This window comes from Glycine soja, chromosome 15 (assembly GCF_004193775.1).
Source record: "Glycine soja cultivar W05 chromosome 15, ASM419377v2, whole genome shotgun sequence".
Classification (NCBI taxonomy): Eukaryota; Viridiplantae; Streptophyta; class Magnoliopsida; order Fabales; family Fabaceae; genus Glycine; species Glycine soja.
The window spans coordinates 44078168-44100360 of record NC_041016.1 but is presented as its reverse complement, the minus strand read 5'-3'; the positions used below and the strand labels follow the sequence as shown (position 1 = coordinate 44100360).

At 31.9% G+C, this 22193-nt stretch overlaps 1 protein-coding gene and 1 long non-coding RNA gene across 2 annotated transcripts; one reads left to right on the top strand and one right to left on the bottom strand.

Moving 5' to 3' along the window:
* The first annotated feature begins 468 nt into the window (after positions 1-468).
* Positions 469-13053, top strand: LOC114387653 (protein LONG AFTER FAR-RED 3-like). The gene is made up of 13 exons (XM_028347860.1): positions 469-640; positions 1008-1080; positions 1596-1702; positions 1783-1906; positions 2884-3078; positions 3611-3700; positions 4745-4851; positions 5074-5164; positions 5247-5312; positions 10468-10580; positions 11583-11714; positions 11819-11932; positions 12605-13053. The coding sequence occupies exons 2-13, from the start codon at positions 1008-1010 to the stop codon at positions 12638-12640; spliced, it is 1248 nt and encodes a 415-aa protein (XP_028203661.1). The 5' UTR covers positions 469-640; the 3' UTR covers positions 12641-13053.
* Positions 13054-18582: 5529 nt separating this feature from the next.
* Positions 18583-21041, bottom strand: LOC114386879. The gene is made up of 4 exons (XR_003661191.1): positions 20720-21041; positions 19920-20016; positions 19297-19330; positions 18583-18846 (listed from the first exon to the last, which is right to left on the bottom strand). It is a non-coding gene; the product is annotated as an uncharacterized LOC114386879 (long non-coding RNA).
* Between the last annotated feature and the right edge of the window lie 1152 nt (positions 21042-22193).

The following is a 22193-nucleotide window of genomic DNA, read 5'->3' as shown; positions in this document are numbered from 1 at the left end:
TAACATTTTGTTTAGATTTTTTTTCTTTTTCAGATTTTTGGGCTTGGAAGTCACAGTTGTCTCAGCCTGTGGCTGATTTGGTTTTGAGGAATGGGGTGATATATACCAGCGATGATTCTCTCCCATTTGCAGATTCCATGGCAGTGGCCAATGGGAGGGTTCTTCGTGTTGGCAACCGTTCATTTTTCCAGGTTATACTTGTTGTGCTGCTAAATACACTTCCCCATTTGTTAAAAAAACAAAAGAAAGAAGAGCAATTTTATTGGACTTTGATTTTTATGCACGGTCAGTGGATTTTTTTTATATTACTAACCAATTAGAAATCATCTTAGATACTACATTTAAAGTAGTCTTTGTAAAAGTCAACAAACTTGTTGTACATATGTGATTGGATGACATTGTAAAAATCTTTACACCCTCAATAGATTCTAATTTTAATTCATTGTATTGAACCTTGTTGTTGTTGCTGCTGCTCATATATGTGGCCTTCAGTTGCAAACTGGGTCTGATCCAGATGTGCTTTTCAACTTTTATGTAGGAGCTGGAAGGATATGGAACTCAAGTTTTGGACCTTGGTGGGAAGGTTGTGGTTCCTGGGTTCCTTGATTCCCATGTGCATTTCATTGATGGTGGATTGCAGGTTAAGTGCATGTCCCGGTTTTTTTAATGTTTCTTATGCCCCATTTCTTATTATGTGCTTGTGTCTGTTTATTTACCTAGTTTTTCTGAAATGATCTTATAGGATCGTCTGATAGTAAGAAGATTATAGTAATCTCTAATGTTTGATTCTTGAAGGCACTTATGCAAAACTACTAGTCTATCAATCAAGTGCAGTTCAGAAGTGTGCACAAGTTGTATTGTTTAGGATGGATTTTGGTTGTCTATAGGTTAGGATGCTTGAATCATTTGAATATGTAAACTTAATTTTGATTTTACTATCTGAGAAATCCTTTATGTTTGTGAATCTACAGTGTGTTCCTGTTTTAAAATCCTATTGGTAGTTACAGATGATGCAGGTGAAGCTGAGAGGTGTTAATAAAAAGGAAGAATTTATCAGAAGGATCAAAGATGCTGCGCAAAGTAAGTCTCAAGATTTTGCATGCTTTTTTCCTAGTTTTGAGTGCCTGCTCAAATGCAAAGTGTATTCTACTTTTCAAACTTGATTGAGATTCCAAAGCTAAAATTATCATCTAAATATTCTGTTGATACAACTAAAACAAATTGATGATACTTGTGGTTATGTTTCTATGTGTCGTAAAGCATATATTTGATTCCATTAATTCTTAGTTTGACTCCATCAGATATCTTAGTCTCATTTTGCCTTTTCATCTGGTAGTAGATTCATTGAAGTTGACTGCATTTACCTCTTGTTCCTTTAAGATGAAACTACTTAATGAGCTTTAAGAAAAGATTGCCATTCTTGCTCTGAGTAATAATAAGCTGGAATAGAAAGCTTAAAGGCATGTGGTTAAATCTGCACGAGTATGTTCATCGAATGAGAAAAATAACAGAGAACAATTTTCACCTTGGATGCATTCGAGTTCTAAATTATATTATATATCATGTTTACTCATTTTGTACATTTTCAACATTAGGCACAAAACAAGGTTCCTGGATTTTGGGTGGTGGATGGAACAATGATCTATGGGGAGGAGATCTTCCAGCTGCCTCTTGGATCTATGATGTTACTCCTAATAATCCTGTGAGCCCTATACTTATGTTCTTTCCCTTTTGAATATCTTCATTCACAGCAATATAATCTTATTTAAAGTACATGAGCAGGTTTGGCTGTCAAGAGTGGATGGCCACACGGGCTTGGCTAACTCAGTGGCACTTGTGTTGGCTGGGATTACAAATTTAACAGATGATCCAAGAGGGAGAACTATATTGAGGACTGCTAATGGAGGTAATACTCTATGATCTTTGTAATTAAAGGATTTTGATCATTCTGGTGGTTTCATTTTTTTGTTGATAGAGCGATGAAGTGAATTTCTAAAGAATATAAGACTGTGAGCATTAGACCATCATACAAATAATATGGGATTATCCTTTTTGGCCTTTTGCATATCCTACTCTTTAATTAACCATTTTTCTTTGTGAACTTGTAAATTTCGAAAGTCAATAACTTGAGCAACAAAAATTTTAGTTTCTGCATTTTTATGATGATTTTCCTGATGCTATATTGTGTGTTTTTACTTTTTAGTTTCCTTGACATGGTATCAAACCCACTATGACTAAGAGTCATGAATTTAATTCTTGCCATCCCCATTATTCTAAATCAAGTTGAAATTCAACTCAAGGTAAAACAATCTTGTGCATTTTCCATGCTTTAAAGTTCAAAGCCCAAAGGGCTCTTGCATGAGGGGGCATTTGAGTATGTCGGTGTCAGCAGTATTAATTGTATACTCGGAAAAAAAATACAATTACATCCTTTGATTCCAGAAATCAATATAACTTAATACAGTATCAAATCTATGATATGGTATGCTCTTTTAAACAGAAAATAGGAAAGTAATGATGAAAAAGATTTAAAGATATTCAGCAATATTCAACAAAATAAAACCATTCGTGAGTCTCTACCTAATAGCTTAAGGTTTTAGGAGCATCCTTATCAAGCATATTAGCATGTCTTATTGCCATTCCTTGTCAACCTTTGTTGACATTTCTAGTGTCATTTTCCTTACCATTACCATGTTATTACTCACTTGTTTGTCAGTCTGCTTCATGTGTTTTACAATGTGGATTTCATGTTTATTATGTTACAGTCAATATATGAATTTATTACAACAGGGACAAATGCTACTGCTAATTTCATTTCAATATTCTTTTTGGTTCTGTACTATTTAAACTGATACGGTGTAACTAATTGTAATCATCATGCAGAACCACCTGGAGTACTAATTGATTCAGCAAGGACACTTGTTACGTCCAAGATTCCAGAGGATTCAGTGGATGATAGAAGGGAGGCATTGCTTAGAGCAGGCAATCTTGCCCTAACAAGGGGGGTGACAACGGTTCTTGATATGGGAAGATATTATCCTGGGTTTTCAACTGAACTTTCTTGGGATGATTTTTCTGGTTTGATCTAAATGTTTGGGTTATATTTATAGCTCATAAGGTGATTCATTTATTTTTTTTGGTATTTTCTAATTTTTTTCCTTTTATTTTGTATATCAACTGAATATGTCTACTTAGTCATAAGCGGAAGATTGTTTAAATCTACAAAGAAGTCATATAGCAAGCAATTTCTGTTGTACTGCATATTGAACTATATTTGAAGAAACCCACGTAATCCATCCAAATGCAACATAAAGTAATGGATTTATAACGAGACTAGAAGATTCAACTTATTCCATTGCATAACTTCATTTGTGTAATATCTTGAGTTGATCTAATCATCTAAATTATATTATTTAGTATTTGAATTAATTAAGAAAAAGGGAGTAGGAAAACACACATGATGTAGTTTTAATCTGACTGATGCAAACCTAAAGCCAAGGTCCAAGGATAATGCCTTTGAAAATTTGAATTTTGATTGATGTTTACTCTGATTTTATTCTTGAGTTTAGGTGTATTCATTTTATTGTTTATTGTTTTTTGGATTGCACAGATGTTTATCAATGGGCCAATTCTATGTCAAAAATGAAAATTAGAGTGTGTTTATTTTTTTCAGTGGAGACATGGTCACGCTTGGTGGCACGTCTCCTTTCTGACATATGATTTATGAATGTTCAGTATATTATCACCCTTTCTCAATTTTTGGAACTTATTTTTATGTGCTCCTTCTTTTCTATCTTTCTTCCTTTTTTGATAAATTATTATATGTATAAGATTCATAGTCATATTTTGCCCAATGTCTTGGAGCTTATTCCGTAGATTTTTTCTTCAAGTGAGGAAGCTTAGGTGTGCCCCTCACAATTAGACAAACTCCTACTAATTGGATTAAAAGTGCTTCCCAAAGAACACCAGTAGAGTAGATTATAGTGGAACTTGTCTTATTTTGTTACTCTCAGAGCATTTGGATTGAGAGGAACTCTGGAAATTTAGTAATCAAAGCACCACTACTGGTAGATGCCCTTTTATAGTTCTTCAGAGATTACTGTCACTGCCCAGCATCCTCCATCATAACCAATGTTGATTGTACAGTCATATTTTTATTTCCAGTAAAATGATAACTAAATGTCTTAACTCTTACTATTATACGTTGTAGGTAGAACTCTTTTTGTTTTTTCATTAGTTTAGCTTTTATGGCTTTATGTTAATTTAAAATCCAACCAGTGGTCTTATTAGAATTGAGAAGAGATAAGACTTAACTTAATCTCAAAAGCTAACTTAAGAAGGGACAATTGTCCACGTCATTAAAAAGAGTAAATTTGTCATGTCCCAAGTTAATGTGGGATGTTAACTCATGATCAGTACTGAACATCTAAAACATGAAGTTTTGTGAGATTAGATATTTGTGGATGTCTCAACATTAGTCTGAGATAAACTTTGATATCATATTAAAATTAAGAATGGACTAGGCCGAAAAGCTAATTCAAGAGGAAGGATTGTATAAGTCATTATAAGGAGTACTTTCATCGTATATTGATGTGTGATCTTAATAGATGTCTCTCTCTATTCGCCTGAGTTTGGTATTACAATAATAATTGTTGTAAACTCTATCAAAAAAATATTGGAATATATTTATTTTATGTCCTGAAAATTTTAAAATTTGTCCGCTAAAGTTATTTTTCTACCTTAGGGTGTGATAACAAAGTCAGCCATGCCTTGAGCGAATGGATTTATATAGGTGGTGTCAAAGCTTTTTCTGATGGGTCTTTGGGTTCCAATAGTGCATTGCTTTATGAGGTGAGATCAGACATTCAAACTTCCCATTTAAATTATCTTAATAAAAAATTTCAAAATCCATTTACTTGTCCATTTTTCATCATGCTTTTTCTAAAGGATATGGGTATGGAGTGACAAGGAGAACATGTGTTTGTCGGGACAAAAATTTAGCTCCTAGTTTAACTATGCACATCTAATCATGTAGTTGTGATGGGATTAACCATGGCATTTCAAATTTTGTAGCCATATGTTGATCATCCTGACAATTATGGTGTACAAGTGATTGAACTTGAAGCTCTTCTCAACATGACCTTAGAGTCAAATTTAAATGGTCTTCTTTTGTTATTGGTTACCAAACTTTTTTTGTGTTTATATAACATTTCAGTTACCAGCTGGCTGCCTTACTGGTGATTCATTTCAGGTTGTTATTCATGCTATAGGGGACAAAGCAAATGACCTTATCTTGGACATGTATGTGGTGTGTGACTCAAAATCACAAATGGCACAAGTGGGAAGACTATAAGAGGTGTTGTCATAATTGAATTCAGTTATGATAACTGAATTGGTTTTGGTACCAAAGCATAGCTAGAGTGTATATATATATTCTTGATCATGTAATGCAGTGTGTGGTGGTTTTTTTTAGAGTGGTTGAAAAACAGAGAGGCTGAGAAATCAAAGTTGCTACAGAAAACAGAGAGTTCAATAGAGAGAGAGAGCTAGGTGATTGAGAGAGGTTTTCAGAAAGAAACCAAGAGAGATCAAAGCTAGTTGCTGCTTGTATTGAACTTGTAACTTCATGATCAATGAGATGATGAGGAGCTGCACTTTCCCGTGGATGTAGGCACATTGCCGAACCACATAAATCTTTGGGTCTTGCTCTACTGTGTATTGCTTTGCTGTGTTTGTTGTGTTTTCTTGTTTTTGATCTTGTGTAGGTTTAAGAGCAGCAGAAATTTTGCATAGAACCAACAAGTGGCGCCGTATGTGGGAAGATCAAGATCAAGAAATATGGGAACAACAAAGTACGACATTGAGAAGTTTTTAGGGGAAAATGACTTTGGGTTATGGAGAATCAAGATGGAAGCAATCTTGATTCAGCATGGCTGTGCAGAAGCTCTTAAAGGAGAAGAAAGGATGTTTGAATCTCTAAGCTCAAAGGAGAAATCAGAGATGATTGATAGAGCAAGAAGTGCAATCATTCTATGCCTTGGAGATAAAGTTTTAAGAGAAGTTGCAAGAGAAAAGACAGCAGCCTCAATGTGGTTGAAATTGGAGTCATTGTATATGACAAAGTCCCTTGCAAATCGACTATGCTTGAAGCAACTACTGTACACCTTCAAGATGACAGATTCAAGAACAGCCACTGAACAATTGGATGATTTCAACAAGATTCTTGATGATTTGGAAAATATTGAAGTAAAGCTTGAAGAGGAGGATAAAGCTCTTTTGCTTCTGAATTCCTTACCAAAATCCTTTGAACATTTCAAGGATGCAATTCTTTATGGAAAAGATCAAGACATTACCCTAGAAGAAGTCCAGACCTCAATAAGGACCAAGGAGATGCAAAAACAGCAAGACTCCAAATCTGAGGATAATGGTGAAAGCCTAAATATTTCACGGGGAAGGAGTGAAAAGAAGGGAACAAGAGGAAAGAAGTCCAGATCAAGGTCAAGGGATTCAAAGAATGACCAGAAAACAAAGTTCAAATGCTTTAATTGTCACAAAAATGGTCATTTCAAGAAAGACTGTCCAGACAAGAACAAGAAAGGATCTTTGGACTCTGCTGACATTGTTGAAGACTCTGAAGGTTATGAGAGTGCAGGTGTTTTAGTAGCTTCTAATACCAAAACACAAACAGAATGGATTATGGATTATGGATGCTCATATCACAACAGCCCGAGAAATAACTATTTTGAAACCTTGGAACTAAAACCAGCAGGAGCTGTACTGCTAGGAGACAACTACCCCTGCAAGGTACAAGGCATTGGAATTGTGAGATTGAAGATGTTTGATAATAGAGAGTATCTACTGAAAAATGTAAGGTACATTCCAGAACTCAAAAGAAATCTTATTTCCATAAACATGTTTGATGATCTAGGATATTCAACTAGAATTTTAAATGGTGTTCTTAAGATTTCAAATGGATCTTTAATCATAGCTAAGGGTAACAAGAATAAAAGTAATGGCTTGTTTATTCTTGAAGGTTCCACTATTGTTGGACATGCATCGGTAGCTAGTAATACTTTGATTGATAAAACAAAACTTTGGCATTTGAGATTAGGTCATGTTAGTGAAAGAGGATTACATGAACTTGAGAAACAAAATCTGCTAGGTGGTGATAAACTAGATAAACTTGAATTTTGTGATCATTGTGTGGTTGGTAAATCACATAGAATAAGCTTTGGCACGGGTATTCATGTTTCATCTAGGCCTTTTGAGTATGTGCATTCAGATTTATGGGGACCATCTAGAGTGAAAACTCATGGTGGAAGCTCATACTTTCTCACCATCATAGATGATTTCTTAAGAAGAGTATGGCTGTATGTTTTGAAAAATAAGTCAGAAGCTTTTCAAAAATTCAGAGAATGACATACTCTTGTTGGAGATCAACTTGGTACAAAATTAAAAGTTTTAAGAACTGACAATGACCTGGAGTTTGTTTTAGAGCAGTTCAATGAGTTTTGCAGGAAAATAGGCATCAAAAGGCATAAAATAGTCCCTCACACTCCACAACAGAATGGTTTGGCAGAAAGAATGAATAGGACCATTTTGGAAAGAGTGAGGTGCATGCTTCTAAGTGCAGGACTGCCAAAGACCTTTTGGGGAGAAGCTGCAAACACAACAACATATTTGATTAATAGATGTCCTTCATCAGCCTTAGATTTCAAGACACCAATGGAAGCTTGGAGTGGTGAACCACCTGATTACTCAGAATTAAAGGTGTTTGGATAACTGGCCTTTGCTCATGTTAAACAAGGAAAGCTGGATGCAAGGGCTATAAAGTGTGTATTCATTGGCTATCCTGAAGGAGTTAAAAGGTATAAGCTGTGAAAATTGGAACCGGGTGAGACAAGATGTATCATCAGTAGGGATGTGACCTTTGATGAGAGCAGAATGGCAATGCTAAATAAGGAGCAGAAGGATAACAACTCAAGTGGTGAGAGTACCAATTTTGAGGTGGAGCATTCTGAGTTTTTAGATCATGGCAGTGTAGATACTATTGATCACACTGATCAAGGAGAAGCTGGAGATAATGAAGAGCTAGCTACTCAGCATGACTTGTCCAATTATCAATTGACTAGAGATAGAGAAAAAAAGGTGATAAAGCCTCCAAAGAGGTATGGTCATGCTGATATTATTTGCTATGCCTTGGGTGTTGCTGAGGAGATTCAAAATTCAGAACCAAAGACCTGGAGGGAAGCAATTGAAAGTGAAGACAGCCAGCTGTGACTTCAGGCAATGAGTGAAGAAATGAAATCTTTGAGAAAGAACAAGACTTGGATACATGTGGATCAACCTAAGAAGCAGAAGGTTGTTGGATGTAAGTGGATTTTCAAGAATAAAGAAGGCATTGCAGGAGTAGAAAGGCCTACATTCAAGGCAAGATTGGTAGCAAAAGGCTTTAGACAGGTTGAAGGAATTGATTACAATGAGATTTTTTCACCAGTTGTGAAGCATTGCTCAATTAGAATCATACTTGGTCTGGTAAATCAGTATGATTTGGAACTTGAACAGCTGGAGGTTAAAACAGCTTTTCTCCATGGAAATCTGAAGGAAACCATTTACATGAACCAGCCTGAAGGTTTTGAAGAAGGGGAAAACAAGGTGTGCTTGCTGAAAAAAATCTTTTTATGAACTAAAGCAAAGTCCTCGAATGTGGTACCTGAAATTTGATGAGTTCTTGATCAGATATGGCTTCATTAGAAACAGATATGACAGCTGTGTATATATCCTGAAAAATGGGAAAGTGTGTGTTCTTTACCTTCTCTTGTATGTGGATGATATCCTCATAGCAAGTGCTAATAAGGAAGAGATTAGGAAACTCAAAGAAAGCTTGAACACAGAATTTGAGATGAAAGATCTAGGATCAGCTAGAAGAATACTCGGGATTGATATTCATAGGGATAGAGCAAAGGGTGAACTATTCCTATCCCAAAGCAATTACCTCAAGAAAGTGGTGGAAAGGTTTAGGAGGCATCAAAGCAAACCTGTTAGCACACCACTTGGTCATCATACAAAGCTATCTGTTATTCAAGCACCGAAAACAACTGAAGAAAGGTCTAAAATGAATCAAACACCCTATGACAGTGGTGTTGGAAGCATAATGTACAAAATGGTTTGCAGCAGACCTGACTTAGCTCATGTTGTAAGTATTATAAGCAGATTCATGGGAGATCCTGGCAGTGCACATTGGAAAGTTGTGAAGTGGACACTAAGGTATCTAAATGGATATTTGAAAGTTGGATTAAGGTACAAGAAGACAGCACATGAGGCAGCAATCACAAGCTATGTAGATGCAGATTTTGTAGGAAATGTAGACACAAGGAAATCTTTAACAGGATATGTGTTTACTTTGTTTGGTACAACAATCAGTTGGAAAGCAAATCAACAATCAGTTGTTGCTCTTTCAACAACTGAAGTAGAGTACATGGCCCTAGCTGAAGGAGTGAAGGAAGCAATCTGGCTTAAAGGTATGATAAATGAACTTGGAATAGCACAAGCTTGTGTCACGATTCACTGTGACAATCAAAGTGTCATTCACTTAGCAAATCACCAAATTTACCATGAGAGGACAAAGCACATAGATGTGAAATTACACTTCATCAGAAATGTGATTGAATCTGAGAAGGTGAAGGTAGAGAAGATTTCAACAGAAGAAAACCCGGCTGATATGTTTACAAAATCCCTCTGTAGTGTTAAGTTCAAGCACTACCTGGACTTGATCAATTTTGAAGATGCCTAAAGCAGATTGGTAGAAGTGCAGCCCTGAATCACAAGGTAGACACTTGCTGATTTGGAGTCAAGGTGGAGATTTGTGGTGTGTGACTAAAATCACAAATGGCACAAGTGGGAAGACTTTAAGAAGTGCTATCATAACTTAATTCAGTTATGATAACTGAATTGGTTTTGGCACCAAAGCATAGCTAGAGTGTATATATATATTCTTGATCATGTAATGTAGTGTGTGGTGGTTTTTTTGAGAGTGACTGAAAAACAGAGACTGAGAAATCAAAGTTGTTGTAGAAAACAGAGAGTTTAATAGAGAGAGAGAGCTAGGTGATTGAGAGAGGTTTTCAAAAAGAAACCAAGAGAGATCAAAGCTAGCTGCTGCTTGTATTGAACTTGTAACTTCATGATCAATGTGATGATGAGGAGGTGCACTTTCCCGTGGATGTAGGCACATTGCCGAACCACGTAAATCTTTGGGTCTTGCTCTGTTGTGTATTGTTTTGTTGTGTTTGCTGTGTTTTCTTGTTTTTGATCTTGTGCAGGTTTAAGAGCAGCAAAAATTTTGCATAGAACCAACAATGTATATTCAGGGTAACATTTTTTGCATAAACATAGAAAGCTTCAATAATTTTCTTTAGATAATGGGGAAATTTTGCTTCAGTAATGTTTGTTCTAATATAGTCATAGTGAAGCAAGTTAACAAGGAACTTAAACTCTGTTTTCAGATTGAGCATGCTCAGCAATTGGCATCTGGAACCCGCAGTCGATTTGGCAAACAACGGGTTGTTGCTTCCATGCAGGTTACTTATGAGTTATGATCATTATCTTGTGTTTTTTTCATTACTATTAATACTATAATGTCACAGACCTATATGGAAAAGGACATGAAATGTTTTATTGACGGAGTAGAATGTATTGCTGAGTGAATTCTATTCCAAGAGCAATGCTCCTACAAAGGTTCACAATATTGTCCACAACAGAAAAGCAGAAATTAACTTTTCCTCTCCCCTCTCCCACTACATAAGCATAACATGTTAATTGCTCTACCATAACTAATTCCTACTCTGCCCCTTTGTATTTCTCTTACTATGTGTTTTCCAAACCCATGGCCCATGATTGAGTTGGACTGGACCAACGGAACCATGGGGCCTGCCTGACAATATATGAACTGGTACTAGAACAATCACTAGAATGGCTGCAGTGCTCAATTAAAATGAGAGGGTTTGTCGCATGTCAGATCAATCCAGTAACTAAAATTTCCTTTTACAATGATTGTCTCATTTGAAACATGAATTATCTAATCTTAGTGCCTCTTTTTTCTAAAATAATTCAAGTGTTCTTGCAAATCCCAAGAACATGAAGATAAAGGCAAATGAAATCATGAAACAGTGTTCTACTTTCCACGCTGACAGTTGGAAATGTTTATATAAACATATTATGCACTTGCTAATCTCATGAACATAAAATTTCTATATGTACTAGTGCATTTGGCACTAAAGGTTCATTTCCTACAGCTTTGTGGAAAAAGAATTGCTGATTTTAGCAACCAATAATCATGTATATTCAGTTGCATCGAGAAAGTGCTTTTTCCAAATCCTTTGTCACTGTTATGAAATCTCTTCGATCTCTTCTCTACTTTGTTCCCCAAACTTGCTAGCAGCTCTCTTCTTGCTTCAATTTGTCTCGTTATTGTTCATACCTCAAAAGTGACTTAATGAACCCTTCCCTATTATATGTTTTGACAGTATAGACAATGCCCCTTACAAGATTTGTAATAATTTCTTACTACCAATCCTCAACAGCCAGATCAATTGTTGGATGATGCTGACTCTACTAGCAAAAAGCTTGGCAAGGATAGGGCTGAAAAGGAATCATATTTATTCCGGTCACTCTTAAATAACAATGCATTAGTGGCATTTGGTTCTGACTGGCCAGTAAGTATGTGGCATTTGTTAGTACTCATCACCTTGCACATTTTCATATTCTGTAACACTAGTTAAGAGGTACTTTTGCACAACATGATGTCTCTCTTTTACAGGTGGTAGACATCAATCCCTTAAGTGGTATTAAGACAGCAATGAAAAGGAGGGCCCCCAACTGGCAAAGTGCATGGATTCCATCTGAGTGCATTTCATTAGATGATGCAATAAAGGTGTAAGCAACATTAAAGCACTCTTGTCATATCTTGTCTACTTGTGTGTTGAGAGCCACTTTAAGTGGACTAGTGAGTGGCAAAATTTTGCATATGATAAAATGATAACCTTTCTAATACTTGATGCTTTCGTCAAACTCAGAAAAGTAGTCAAAATATCATATAGCATTAATATCATGATGTAGTACTCATGGCCTGCTCAATATTCATCTGTACTAAAGAAAATTTTGAATTGAGACAGGCATGAGAGTTTTTGAGGAATATAACAATAGCATCCAATAGATTGCACACTTAACTCTATAATCATTTGCATCTCAGAAGACAATTTCCTTAGTGCTCATGCCTATCTGAATTTGGTAGGTAGCAGGACCATTAAATGTATGGCTTTTAAATAGTGGAGAGACCACTTATCTTCTGTACTTTGTACTTCACAGAAAATTTCACCCACAGTGTTGTATTGTTCTTTTTGTTTTTTCTTCTGATAGTGTGATTACATGTTCCATGCACAACTTCTTCATATGATATTTTTAGTAAGTTTATTGCTGTATGTAATCTTTTAACTGCTTGAGTGGTGCACTTTCCTTATATGATCATATTCCAACTTCCAGTCTAAATACATGCTTTTCTTTTACTGTTCTTACATGATTCTAAAACTCTCTGTGACCTTGACAGTTACACCATTTCTGCTGCCCGTGCAAGCTTCCTTGACAAAGATCTTGGGTCCTTATCTCCTGGGAAACTCGCGGATTTTGTCATATTGTCCACTGATTCATGGAAAGACTTTGCTGAAGATGCTTCTGCATATATGTTATGTTGAGGAAGTATATGTTTCTGGTGTGAGAGCTTATCCTTGAAGCCTTTCCATTTTTAGTTAGATGATAAATTTTTGGTTAAATGATAAAATTCTTCAAAAAAAATAAAAATTAGTACGGATGAACTCAATTACTAGTATCTGATCCATACGATATGAAAGTAATGGGGTAGTAGGAAACATTTTGACCTACTAAGGTTCATGGATTTAATCAAAACACGTTCTTGGTCTTGGTCTTGGTCTTGGTTTTTGTAAAAAAAAGGGAGAATTTTCCTTTTCTCGTAATGGTGTTAGCTTGTGTTGTTTGGAATGGTTGTTTAATGATTCATCTTATACTTTGCTTTAATATGATATTTGAGACACCAAGTTGGAGTAATCTTTGTACCTCATGATAATTTTTCTTTTGCTATAAAAGAAAGATACAATAGATAAGAAAATAAAAGAAATTAAGAAAAAAATGGAAGAGTTATTACCTGATCTAGTATTATCCAATGGAGAAAAATAGAAGTGAAACTTCCATTCTTTTATAGTTTTATTTAGCTTTGTATAAAGGAATAATAGTCGATATAAATGATATTAGGTGCTTATCAAAAAGAAGATATTAATGATATTGGGTGAGATAAAAATGTAAACCATAATAGGGGAAATGGATTCTCTGCTGTCACTATTGTGAATGCATGAGATCTCAGCCTTCCAAAATAAATTATATATTTTAAAAAGTTAACTCAAAAAAGTATACACCCTTGGATATGACTGCAGGACCTAGCATTTGCTTTATGACTGCAGGAAATCAGGGTCCCATAGGTAACAAAGTTGGACTCAATTCTGCCAAACTCTAGAGATGATAATTGAATTGGACAATTTTTTTTTTCGAAAACCGAAATAAAATTGATCGTAGAAATTATATTAGATCCTTAATCAAATGTTTTTGTTTTCTTTAAATTATATAAATTTTTATTTGAAAGTATTATTTTAGATAAATAAAGCTTTACAGATAGATTATTAATATTTAACCTTTTGTTATTAATATTTTGTATGACATTATGACGCTTTTATATTAATTTGTAAGTTTATATAATTTTTTTTTACGATTTTATGTTACTTTCTTATAATGAAATAATGAAATTCACATATTCTATCATATGTCTCTTCTCTTTTCTTTTTCTTTCTCTTTTTATAAGAAAAACATGTGATTGCAAATTTGAAAGTTTTCATGGGAGGTAGGCATTTTTTTTACGTCTATCTTATTTATTTTTATATGAATATTCAGAGAGAAAATTGTAAAAATATAAAATAACCCTTTCAAACTAATTTGATTTTGTAAGACATCGTGTGACTGATTTAATTTTAAATAAAATTTCAATCTGACTTAAAGTTGGTTTATTTTTTTCTCAATTTTTATAATATATAATTTCATTAAATTATTTAATTTATTAAATACAATTTAAAATTAATTTATCAAATATATTAATATAAGTTAAAAAAATTCATTAAAATTATTTCAAATATAGTCTTAAGTTAATTAAGAATCCTATTAAATATGTCTAAAATTAAAAGAGGACATTAAATTTGAGTTGAAGTATAATAAAAATATTATTCTAAAGAAGACAAAGTTCTGATATTATTAATATCGGACAAGTCTTTAAAATTTGAAACTTGATATAATTTAATTATATTTTATCTTTAATTTTATTTATTGTATTTAAATTTTTATAATTTTTTTTTACTCTTTCTGTGTAAATTTGTATATCTCTTTGAAACATTACCGTATTATCAGCAGAAAATGCCAAGGTCTGCTACATTGCAGAATCTTGTAATTCAATTGTTTTGATTTTGTTACACTAAATATTCAATTTTCAATAGTAGTCTAAGCTATACCCTAGCCCTAGGGGCTAAGTTAGTCTTTTTACCTACTTTTGTCAAGTACGTACCTAGACTAGGGATAACTAAGGCACCCTCGACCTCTACTTTTCTTTGTTATGAATAACCTAAAATTCTAAATTCTAATGCTAGTAATATCTTACATATATTTCTTATTAAGAAAAATCAAACATATATATCAAACATATTTTTATTATTGGTTAAAATTTATTAAATAACTAAATTTAGATTTTATTTTTTAATTATTAAACTTTACTTGTGTTTTTTTAACAAATTTAATCAATAATAAAGTGTTTTAGAAAAAAATAATATCAGAGTTTCTAACTAGTACTCATCTTCTCAAATTATATCAGTTTATTAAGTTTATATTTGTTTTGTCTTTTGATATTAAAAAAATGTATCTTTTTAATAAACAAACAGACATCTTAATATTGATTTATGTTTAAAATCAATTAGCGCACATGTTTTTAATTATATTTAATAGAAAAAAAATTGTTTCCAAAATTATTTTTATCTAACATTAAAATAAGTAAACTACGAATATAATTATAGATATGCAGGATTATTTTTTTTAATGAATCTTATTTTAGGTTAAATTAATCTTCATTTCTCTGAACTATTTGATCATTTTTAATCAAATTATTTTTTGAATTATTTTTTCAATTGAGTCTTTAAACTTCTATTTGTTTTTTAATTAGGTCACGGTCATTTAATGACATAGACCTAATTAAGAAAAAAATACAAGATCTTGTTTAAAAAATTAATTAATTTTTTAATTAGTTTAAAAATTTGCTGAGTAATTTAAAAATAAAATTAAAAAAATATACAAAAATATCACTTAATTGAAGAATATATTTAGAAGGGGTGAATTAGGCTCATCCAAACAAAACCTATAAGGAGAAAGTAGAAGTGTAGTCAGGGAATTGATGCTTTTAGAGTTTGAGAATAATTAGTTTATACCCTGCAGATGAGAATATTAGTTGAGAGAGCTGAGAATACTTAGTGCAGATTTGTAGAGTTGAAAATATTAAGTTTAAAAGTAATCTACATAGGCTTGAGAAGAATACTATGAAAGCTTGAGTAAAAAATCCGAGAATTGCTCATTAGATCCTTGAATTATTTTAAAAAATTAATTAGATTCCTAAACAATTTTTTCAATTAGATATTACTCTACTCTGTAGATCCTTGAATTATTTGAAAATTTTTAATTAGGTCCTTAGACAAATTTTTCAATTAGATCTTTGAATTTATATATTTTTAAATTATGTTCCTGCCATTAAAGGTTAATGGAAAAGACCTAATTAAAAAACAAATAAAAATTTAGAATCCAATTGAAAAAAAAATAATTTAAGAACCTGATTAGAAATTATTAAATAATTTAGAACAAGCAAATTAATTTAACCTTTATTATACTTTTTGTTGCTTTATTTTTTTATCTTTTTACTTCGTGTAGAACTAGTGTAAAAGTATATCCTTGGATTAAAAAAAAAGAGCCTAGAATGTAGAGTGTCCGTAGCATAAAATGCTAGAGGCCCAATTGGCATCCAATGAAATTGTATATAGATGGCCAACCTTCTCTCATTTTTTTCCCGATTATCTATTCTATTTGGAGAGGCTTTAATTTAAAAATAGAGCAATTACTAGTTGTTCATAAATAATTTAATTAAAACATATTAATTGTAAATATTTTTTGTTATAATTTAATTATTAATTATCATATGTTTTTGGTCGAAATTAATAATATTTTTAAATAAATGTTTCGAATGAGTGAGAAAATGGGGACAATAAATTTAAATATATAAAATTAAGAGACAAAATATAAAATTTTAAAATACTTGTAATTTTCTCATAAGAAGGTGCATTTTTACACCTGAGTTCAATATAGGTCCACCACATACTAAATTTCACATATATTCATTAATGAATTATATATACAGTATACTGTGTGCATTCAAGCTATCAAACTTAGAAATAGTACAAAAATGATTCAACAATAAATTTATTATAAAAATATCAGAGAAATGGTTGAAGTTCATAATTATAAATTAAAACTAGGAGTGAGCGAGACTCAATTCGTCCACTAATCCAATAAATTGATATGGATGAATTTAAATTTTGAAATTAGAATTGATTGCATTTTTTAGGACGAGTTTGTATTGTGCTTGAGCTTGTCCCAATCCAGTTTAATGTCGTATGATCCAAGAGTAAAATATTTTTGAATAATTTTGTATTAATAATAATTTTATTTATTAGATAATATTTTTGTATTACATGATATTATATTTATAATAACATTAAAATATATAATGTTGATATTGATATATTATGTTAAAATATCATATTAACCCAATTTCATCTCATATATTTCGGATATTGATCGGGTAGGATTCAAATTTACATAAATTATCTGATCAAAATTTTGAATCAGATAAAAACAACGATAAACTCGTCTTAATCCATGATTTGCTCAGCTTAATTAAAACTATCTCAATAATATCTCGAGATGCTCATGGTTTTTACTTTTTAGGCATGGGACTAGATAGTATAGTATTACTGTGAGTGCGTATTGGTGTTCGTTTAAATTATTGCTATTGAAAACACAACTAAATTATTAAAAGCAAATTACCCACAACTAAATTCAACTAAGAAAGATATTGCACGCAATTTAGTGGTAATGCAATGTTGAAAAATATTCGTTTTTCATTGTAATTATTGAGTAAAGGTCAACATTTTGAATTAATATTTTTTAGATACCCCATCAGGGCAAACACTTCAATTTATTTTTTAATCTCTATTTTCTTATCACAAACAGCATATTGCTTTACTCTTCTATTTCTTTTTTTTCAGGTGTAGCTTAGTATTGGGGCATGTCCATACTAAAACTTAATTAACAGATAAATTAAGTTTGGTTTAGAATACTAAGTACATGTTTAAAAATCAGATGCAAAAATACTTTTGACTGCAAAAGGATCAAAACCTCTTGATTTTATTTTTATCCATTGAACTACATTAAAACATATATAATATATATTTGGGTCAATATATTTTAAAAAACAATCAGATATTTTTATAAAACATTTTGTAATGCTTTTTTTTTAAAAAAAAAAACTATTATTTTTTTTTTCTTTCAAATTTGGACTAGGTAAGCTGAACATATTACCGTACCATAGTAGCTAGTAGCTATGGCAGATTTGCAGTAATTAAAGATGGTACTACTAGTGTGTAGTAGATTTTCACATGCGTAATGTTATGTGTTGTGGGTACAAGGTGCGTAAACGACTCACCTAAACCTACACATGTTATATATATGTTTCTGCCTAATCCTACAAATATGAGACTGCCAAAAAAAGTTAGATGAAGGAGATTTTAATCACCTGCCTAGCTAGTTAATTAAGAGAGAGAACAAAAGAATAAATAGATTCTTTTTATAATTTAAAAAATATGGGACTTACACAATTAAATTCTACAATTTAATTAACTAAATATTAGTTACATTGTAAAATTATTAAATTTTATAATAAATAATAAACTGTCGATGACTGGTGAATTATTAGAGATGAAAAGATTAAAACTAATAATAATAATAATAATAATAATAATAATAATAATAATAATAATAGTGTAGTGATTGATTTTAATAATATTTTAGGTCATAAAATGATACCAAAATAATTTTGATATTAATAAATTTTAACTAATAATAAATAGAGTATATTAAAAATGTATTACTAGTATTTCATTCAAAGTTTACTAAAATTTAAAACTGAATTAAAAAAAAAGTTAACTTTTTGAATGTGAATTGCAAATAACTACAACCATTTTTTTCGTCTTACACTGATTCATCAAGAAGATAATGTTGATTGACCGGTCAGCCACGTATTATTTTATAGTATACTAGTCTGCAACCCATGCATATGCACGGGTTGTTTGGTAAGTATTTTTTACATGTTGATGGACATCAAAATGATAAAGCTGATTAACAGGGAAATGGAGATTAACACCAAAATACCATGGTGTTCATGTGAATTTAAAACCCGTGCATATGTATGGGCCACTTGATTAAGGAAACTTCAAATTAAAATTAAAATTATATAACAGTTAGTCAGTTATAATCAACTAAGCAAATGCCTCTTTAACAACATGATCTCATTCTAATTCTTCAGTGGTGAATCCCATAGCTAGCAGCAAAGGTTATTTAGCATAATATAATAAATATCATCCCCTGCAAGGATAAAGAAGGACAATTCATCAAAATCGTGTCCGTAATATAATGAATATCATCACGAATGAAAAAATTATTATAGATGTAGATGTACATCAACATCTTCATATTAGAAAATAGAATACTAAAATTAGTATTCAATATCAGGAAAAAATTAATTTATATGTATATTACTATAAAAGAACATAACAAAGCAAAAATGATCAAAATAGGATGAAAAATTTTGATTTCTTAATATCTATAAAAGATGAACCACTTTCCAAAGTGCATCCTTTTTTTAAGGAACCCAAAGAGACCAAACATACAATAGCAAAGTGGAATGTTGAAGTATCATAGTTCTGGATATAAGGTTTCTAAGTTAATGTGATGTATGTCTGTCATTTGTAATATATAAGACAAAGAAAACCATTATAAAAATGACATAAAATGAAAAGAAAAAAAAAGAGTTACCTTTTGTTGATATTGCACCTCAAGTTGCACACATCTGCTCAATAAAACAATAATTTATTTTCTGATTAGAAAACAAACTAAGAAACTATAAAAGAACAAAGCCTACATAATAATAATAATAATAATAATAATAATAATAATAATAAGAGATAGGAAATAATATAGGTCTTTTTTAAACTTATAAAATTGATTTAATTTTGAAATAAAATAAAATAGAATGCCATGTGTATTATGTATCTAGGGAGAATTCTTTTTGAATGAAAAACTGAGATAGGATCCAATCCAATAAGATCTCCCCCTTTCAAAATTGGATGTGAAGGTTTCCTTTCATCCTTTGACCTTTTGTAAGTTCTCCCATGCATTAATCTTGGCTTCCTCCCTTTTGGACATGGATATATAAAAATGCTGGAATTTCATATGAAACTACTTTGCCAAAAGAGTGACCATGCTTAGAGAAAACTATTTTGAAAAAATTAAAATACAAAAGGATGGCAGAATCCCATCATTACAAATTTATCATCATAAAAGTGCAGTACATCAGTGTATATCTAAAGCAAAGCTTACTTGAAAGCTTGGTCATAACTAAAGAACTGGACAGCAGAATTTAGGACAATTATTAGTACCATTTCCTATAAACAGCCCATGAAAACCTTAAGTTCTCCATATATATTTTAGACCTTGAATTGTTCCATTGTATTTAATTCCGTGTGGATCCTGAACCTGTAAATGGCAGAAGCACATCACATCACACGTATGATATTGATACATCCAAGCACAAAAGAAGCAACAAAAAAGGTAGCCTGTCAGATAAATGATCAGTATAATATGTGACTTGTAAAAAGATAGATATCTATACAAAAATTTATCCTAAATATTTCTGGACTGTTTCTAGATCTGAAGTTAGTAATGTAAGAAATACTTCGAGCAATTTGATTAAAATAACTAAATCAAGTTTTCCAAGGAAAAAAGTCAAAAATTCTAAGATTCAGAATTTTAAAAAACATATTTTTGTGATTTGAAGATTTTTAATGATTAGGTTCAAGGTACATAAAAAGGTTAGCTGCCAGTTAGAAAATTTTAAGTTTGAATTTATGGCAGAGAATCAAAATAACTGGAGCTTAATTTATATGCTAACAAATTTGCACAATATAAATTTGAATAACAAAAATATGTTGAATGTTCTACTGCCAAGAACAGTCACCAAAACATAACGCTCCCACAGATCGTTCTGCTCCCCTCTTCTCCAATTGTATGATAGCAGCAGTGAAAAGATTCTCAACAGGCTTGACAAGTAGTTCAAGAAAATATGTGTGTCATATTGTAAATTGTTGCTTATATTTTCTGTATTAGCTGGGTTTTTTTTGTTCTCTCCCTTTGCATTTTCATTTGAGATGATTAAGTACCACAACTCATGGATAAATACCTTATAAAGAGGAACTTTTAGGACAGCAGCACCAGCTCTATGGAGACTGCAAGAGAGACTGCCAATATGGCATTTGCTCCAAGCTAAAACAACAAAAAGTTCGCATTAGAATAATATGAACCACATTAAAATGCAAATTTCCAAACATAAAGTAAATATTGATTGTAGAATAACAGTTCCGTCAGCTTTGTAAATCATAGATGCAAAATTACATGATACTCTCCATAGCTACATTGTTCAAATACACAACCGTTAAAACCAAGAAATACTCATACAAATGTTTACAAAGCTGAGAGGAACACTTTTTCCCTGACCTGCTCATGGTGACAAATTTGAATCACGGGAATATCCTAAACAACACCCTAGCATAGTCATGATCACTTGACTTGAGTAGTGATAATAATAATAATAATAATAATAATAATAATAATAATAATAATAATAATTGAGGTGAAAAATCAGACTTACTATGAAATTTCTTGTGCATGTGCTTGCCGAATCCCCAAAACAAAAAAGATAATTACGGATTAATACGTAGTGAGTGTAAGAGAGCATGAAAAAATTAAAATAAAATAAAATTGAAATGAAAAAACAGACTTACTCTTAAATTTCTTGTGCATGTACTTGCCAAATCCCAAAAACAAAAAAGATCAGCTAGTGTGCTAGAGCATGAAAAATTCAAATAAAATAAAATTGAAACGAAAAATGAGAGGAACACTTACTTCTTCAAATCCCGTGGTTGTCCTGACCTGCTCATGGTAACAAATTTGAATCACGCATATATCCTAGGCAACACCCTAGCATAGTCATGGTCACTTGACTTCAATAATAATAATAATAATAATAATAATAATAATAATAATAATAATTCATCATCATCATAATAATAATAATAATAATAATAATAATAATAATAATAATAAGAGAATCCAAATTTAGTTAATCAAGCAAGTAGCAGGAGACTCACTGTTGCTCTTAATTGTTGATCGTTATATTTAGGGTCAATGTTGAGGCGGAAATGGGCTTCTACTGTTTCTACAAACTTGGTTTTAGCTGTTTCTTTAACCAAAGATATTGTTGTCTTCAAGTCATACTCTTTCTTACGCTCCCTCAATTGTTGAATTTCCAAGGACCTCTTAGATCTTGTCTGTTATGTCACCACACTTTCATCAAACGCTAGGCAAGTTCATTTCCAATAGATCATGGAAGTGTGAGCAACTTGTGCAAGCCATAATTGGCTCCAAATAAGCACAAGATACGCCAATTTTACTTATGAGCTACATAAGAGAAGTAGAAACAGAAGCCAAAAAAAGTATAAAAGAATTCTACTTAGAAGCAATTTTAATTATAAAAAAAAGTCAATTAATAAAAGAAATTGGAGATAGCCTACCCTGTCCCTCTTAAGAGGCTTAAGAGGCAAGGCCGGAACCAAAATGACAAATATACTGCGCATTGAAAGTAGAAAGTTATATAG